The 5,615-nt window shown below is 42.4% G+C and overlaps 1 protein-coding gene across 1 annotated transcript; it reads left to right on the top strand.

Moving 5' to 3' along the window:
* The first annotated feature begins 386 nt into the window (after positions 1-386).
* Positions 387-4,404, top strand: LOC138914950 (uncharacterized). Its single transcript, XM_070219661.1, has 5 exons — positions 387-477; positions 560-1,497; positions 3,361-3,499; positions 3,569-3,707; positions 3,969-4,404. The coding sequence occupies exons 1-5, from the start codon at positions 387-389 to the stop codon at positions 4,402-4,404; spliced, it is 1,743 nt and encodes a 580-aa protein (XP_070075762.1).
* Positions 4,405-5,615: the final 1,211 nt, after the last annotated feature.

Genomic DNA, 5,615 nt, shown 5'->3' with positions numbered 1-5,615 from the left:
TATAGCATTCATCGAGGGTAATTTTTGATGCTGCATAGTGTTATCAATCAAATGTGGAATCGGAAAATAATAAGTTAGTTCGTATATGTCGAGAGAATTAGTAATAATACAAATCAATGTTAAATATAACTGAGAGAAACCTGCCATTTTAAATAAAGTATTGAGAAAAGGAAGTGTGACCTTCTTAGACCGTTTAAGGGTTTCAAGAGCGTGGCTAGGTGGGAACCCACCTTAGCCGAGTGTGTCGCAATTGTGGTTGCAACGTAGGGTTGTGCAAAGTAGTAGAGGGTTCAGGACTCATTCTTTCGAGAACCTTCGAACGGGCAACACGAACAATTGCAACTCGCTGCGCGTCTTACTAAGAAAACCCAAGCGGAAGTTAAGTCATGACGGACAAATCAACTCGCGAAGCGGCTAAGAGACCCCTGTCTCCGACATCAGAAGTGGGATCCCCATCGCCACAAGAACATTCTGACAGTGTGTTGCAGGCGATTTTAGAGACACAGAACCGAAACTTTCTAGAGTTGCTGAAAAACTGTGCAGACAACATCGACTGCAGCCTCGCAAAATATTTCGGTGACATTGCCAATGTTTAATCCTGATGCGCCTGGAGCCGATGCCGCAGCGTGGTGTAAAACCGTGGATATGATCTTATCCGAGCGTCCCCTGGAAGGCGGAGCACTAGTCATGGCGCTTAGCAAGTCGCTGCTTGGAAACTCTTCGCAATGGCTGTCACAAATTTGCTTCGCTGAAATGTCGTGGCTGGAATTTAAGGATTTGCTTTTACACCGCTATGAAGGCATCGAGCCACCGTCTGCCGTATTGCTCAACATTCTCAACGGACGGCCGAGTGCAAACGAGTCCTTGTCAGTATATGGCAGCAGGCTGGTGACGTCACTGCTGACAAAGTGGAAAGGAATGAGCCAAGAGGAGATAGCTGTTTCATTAGTGTTGGCCCACACGTCCCAAATCGAGCCCAGACTGCAAAGTTCCGTTTTCACTACAAACATAAAAACTCGGAATGAACTGCAGCAGCTCTTAAAGGCGTTTGCATTCAACAAAGTGAGCGACTACTCTGGATTGGATCAAGGACCGGACAGGAAGAAGTTTAAGGCGCAGGCGCAAATCAAATGTCATTATTGCGGCAAGATAGGACATAAAGCGTTTGAGTGCCGCAAGAAGAAGGAAGAAGAAAGAAACGTCGCAAAACCAAATCATCATGCTGGCAAACCTTTGGCTGGACGAGAGAGGTCAGCAGTTACTTGCTTCAAGTGTGGCAATCCTGGTCACATTGCATCTGTATGTATGAAGGGAACGACATCGGCGAACAACTTCAACAACGAGAAGCGAGTCGACATGTGTGCAGTGTTGGAGCCAACTAGTATTATGAAGCAAATGGGTGAGAGTTTTATCTTCTTCTTCGATTCGGGTGCCGAATGCTCTTTGGTCAAGGAGAAACTTTGCAACAAGCTGGCTGGAAAAAGGATTTATAATACGGTAGTGCTAAGAGGAATAGGTGACAACATTGTTAAAAGCAACTTACAAGTATTGGCAACTGTAAATATTTCCGAATTTAATGTAGAAGTCCTATTTCATGTAGTAAAGGATAATTACCTTAAGTTCGATATTATAATTGGTCGAGAAATATTGCAGCTAGGTCTTGGTGTCATGATTGATGCTAACAAATTAACAATGTATAGGAATCAAATTGTCAATGTAGTGAGTAATGAAACTTCAATAAGTATCTTAGAAAATCTGCTTAACGATAATGTGGAATTAGCTGATAATGATAAGATAATATTAAGAAATATTTTAAATGAATTCTCAGATCGATTTATAACTGGCATGCCACACAGGCGTATAACTACAGGAGAATTAGAAATTCGTCTAATTGATGAACATAAGACTGTACAAAGACGTCCGTATAGACTAAGTGCAGAAGAAAAACTAATAGTCAGGGACAAAATTCTACAAATGATTGAAAGCAATGTCATCCGCCCAAGTAGCTCTCCATTCGCTAGTCCGATGCTTTTAGTTAAAAAGAAAGATGGCAGTGATAGACTATGCATTGATTTTCGCGAATTAAATGCGAATACGGTGTCTGATAAATATCCATTGCCATTAATAGCAGATCAGATAGATAGATTACGTGGTAGTAAATACTTTAGCAGTTTGGACATGGCCAGCGGATTTTATCAGATACCGATTCACACTGATTCCATCGAGAAGACAGCTTTCGTGACTCCAGAAGGCCAATATGAGTTCCTTGCTATGCCATTCGGTTTGAAGAACGCTTCGTCAGTATTTCAAAGATCGATTGTACGAGCCTTAGGTGATTTGGCATACTCGTATGCAATTGTCTATATTGATGATGTGTTAATAGTCGCAAACTCCAAAGAAGAAGCTTTTACAAGATTGAAAGTTGTTCTTAAAGCCTTGTCAGATGCCGGATTTTCATTCAATATAAAGAAGTGCACATTTTTCAAGACAGGAATAGAGTATCTCGGGTTTTATATTAAAGATGGCGAAATTAAACCCAATCCTAGAAAAATAGAAGCTCTATCCGCATTAAGCCAACCAACTACTGCCACGCAGTTAAGACAATTTATAGGTTTGGCTTCATATTTCAGAAAGTTTGTTCCACGATTCTCTGAACAGATGAAACCATTGTATCAATTAACTTCTAAGGTAAATGGATTTGCTTGGAAGGAAAATCATGAACAAATACGAAAAAAGATTATTGACGTGTTGACAAGTGACCCTGTGCTGACCATATTCAACCCTGAGCTTCCGATCGAGTTGCATACAGACGCCAGCGCGGATGGCTACGGTGCAATGCTCCTTCACAGGATTGACGGCACATGTAGGGTGATCGAGTATTTCAGTAAGTGTACATCGGCTTCAGAATCAAAATATCATTCATATGAACTAGAGACTTTAGCCGTGTATAATGCTGTTAAACATTTTCGACATTACCTGCATGGTAGAAAGTTCGTCGTCCATACTGACTGCAATTCCTTAAAAGCGAGTCGCACAAAGGCTGAACTGACACCACGAGTACACCGATGGTGGGCGTTCTTGCAGGCATTCGATTTTAGCGTAGAATATAGAAAGGGAACTCAAATGGCACACGTAGATTGCCTATCCCGAAATCCTATTCGAGATGTCCCGAAAACGATAAACAAAGTAGTTGAGGTTCGCGTTGACTTGGCAGCGATAACGGATAATTGGCTAATCGCTGAACAGCAGAGGGACTTAGGTATAGTTGATATCATGACACAAATAAATGGAGGTGAGATGCAAGTTGACAGAGCTAAAACTTACGAAGTAAGATCCGGATTGTTGTATCGCAAAATTCAGAGAAGCGGCAAGACTCGTTGCTTACCAGTGATTCCGAGAGCTTTTAGGTGGTCGGTCATTAATCATGTACACGAGGCTATAATGCATCTTGGCTGGCAGAAAACTCTAAACAAGGTCTATGAACAATATTGGTTTGAAGGTATGTCGAAGTACGTTAGAAAGTTTGTGGAAAACTGTATAACCTGTAAGCTCTCCAAACCCTCAGCAGGCAAAGTACAAATGGAACTGCACCCCATTCCCAAGGTAGAAATTCCCTGGCATACCGTACATATTGATATTAGTGGGAAGCTAAGCGGCAAAAATGACTTAAAGGAGTATATCATAGTACAAATAGATGCATTCACCAAGTATGTTTACCTATATCACACACTGAATTTGGATACGGAAAATTGTATCAACGCAGTAAAGGCAGGTATATCATCAAATAAAATTCAGTTACATTTAATTGCAACAGGGGCAAGCAGGGCAAACGGCCAAGTGGAGCGCGTGATGAGCACGTTGAAAGGAATGTTGACGGCAGTTGAGACAAGCGAACGCTCTTGGCAGGATGCATTGATGGACATCCAATTAGCTATGAACTGTACTAGTAATCGGGTGACTAATTTCAGCCCCTTAGAGTTACTAATAGGAAAGCAGGCAAGACCTTTGGGCATGTTACCCATAATATCCGAACCTAAGATAGATTGTAAGGAAGCTAGGGCAGAAGCTAAAGAGAATATGGATAAGAATGCAAAATATGACAAGAGTAGAGTTGATCAAAATAAGGCAAAAGTTGTGAAACATGGGATTGGCGATCATGTCTTGCTAAGAAGTGAGGAACGGCATCAAACGAAATTGGATCCCAAGTTCAAGAGACCGTTTGTTGTAACAGAATTGTTGGAAGGTGATCGTTACCTGTTGAAATCATTGACTAGTAAAAGAACATACAAGTATCCGCATGAGAGCTTGAGAAAACTACCAGATAATCGAGTTGCATCTGAGTTGCTCAAAGAGAGTGATGGCGTTGAAATAGACGCAGAAGATGAGTTGAGATCTGTCACCTAAGAGGGGTGCACAGGACATCACACACAGAGGCTAAGTTGATCTAATGAGAGATTGTGGCACTAAAGGTGCATATCGTCGCAAGTGGCGGCAAGAGCCTGCACTGTGTTGTGATAAATTGTAAGCCAAATGGTCGGGTTTGCGCAGAAGAGTACAAGCTACTAATAAGAAAGAGTTATCCTGCCAAACTGTCATTTGAAGACACAAAAAGTGTATTGAGGGATTTAAAAAAAAAAAAAAATAAGTCATGATTTAAGTTAATGAGTAACTTCAAATTTGTTTCAGATTAGCAAAATGTGATGCCAATCCAATGTTAAGCCATGCACACGAGGACGTGTGATAGTCTGGATAGCCCGGTCGAGAGAATTAGTAATAATACAAATCAATGTTAAATATAACTGAGAGAAACCTGCCATTTTAAATAAAGTATTGAGAAAAGGAAGTGTGACCTTCTTAGACCGTTTAAGGGTTTCAAGAGCGTGGCTAGGTGGGAACCCACCTTAGCCGAGTGTGTCGCAATTGTGGTTGCAACGTAGGGTTGTGCAAAGTAGTAGAGGGTTCAGGACTCATTCTTTCGAGAACCTTCGAACGGGCAACACGAACAATTGCAACTCGCTGCGCGTCTTACTAAGAAAACCCAAGCGGAAGTTAAGTCATGACGGACAAATCAACTCGCGAAGCGGCTAAGAGACCCCTGTCTCCGACATCAGAAGTGGGATCCCCATCGCCACAAGAACATTCTGACAGTGTGTTGCAGGCGATTTTAGAGACACAGAACCGAAACTTTCTAGAGTTGCTGAAAAACTGTGCAGACAACATCGACTGCAGCCTCGCAAAATATTTCGGTGACATTGCCAATGTTTAATCCTGATGCGCCTGGAGCCGATGCCGCAGCGTGGTGTAAAACCGTGGATATGATCTTATCCGAGCGTCCCCTGGAAGGCGGAGCACTAGTCATGGCGCTTAGCAAGTCGCTGCTTGGAAACTCTTCGCAATGGCTGTCACAAATTTGCTTCGCTGAAATGTCGTGGCTGGAATTTAAGGATTTGCTTTTACACCGCTATGAAGGCATCGAGCCACCGTCTGCCGTATTGCTCAACATTCTCAACGGACGGCCGAGTGCAAACGAGTCCTTGTCAGTATATGGCAGCAGGCTGGTGACGTCACTGCTGACAAAGTGGAAAGGAATGAGCCAAGAGGAGATAGCTGTTTCA

The sequence above is a fragment of the Drosophila takahashii genome, chromosome 2L (assembly GCF_030179915.1).
Source record: "Drosophila takahashii strain IR98-3 E-12201 chromosome 2L, DtakHiC1v2, whole genome shotgun sequence".
NCBI classification, from domain to species: Eukaryota; Metazoa; Arthropoda; class Insecta; order Diptera; family Drosophilidae; genus Drosophila; species Drosophila takahashii.
This window is presented reverse-complemented; position numbering and strand designations above follow the sequence as displayed.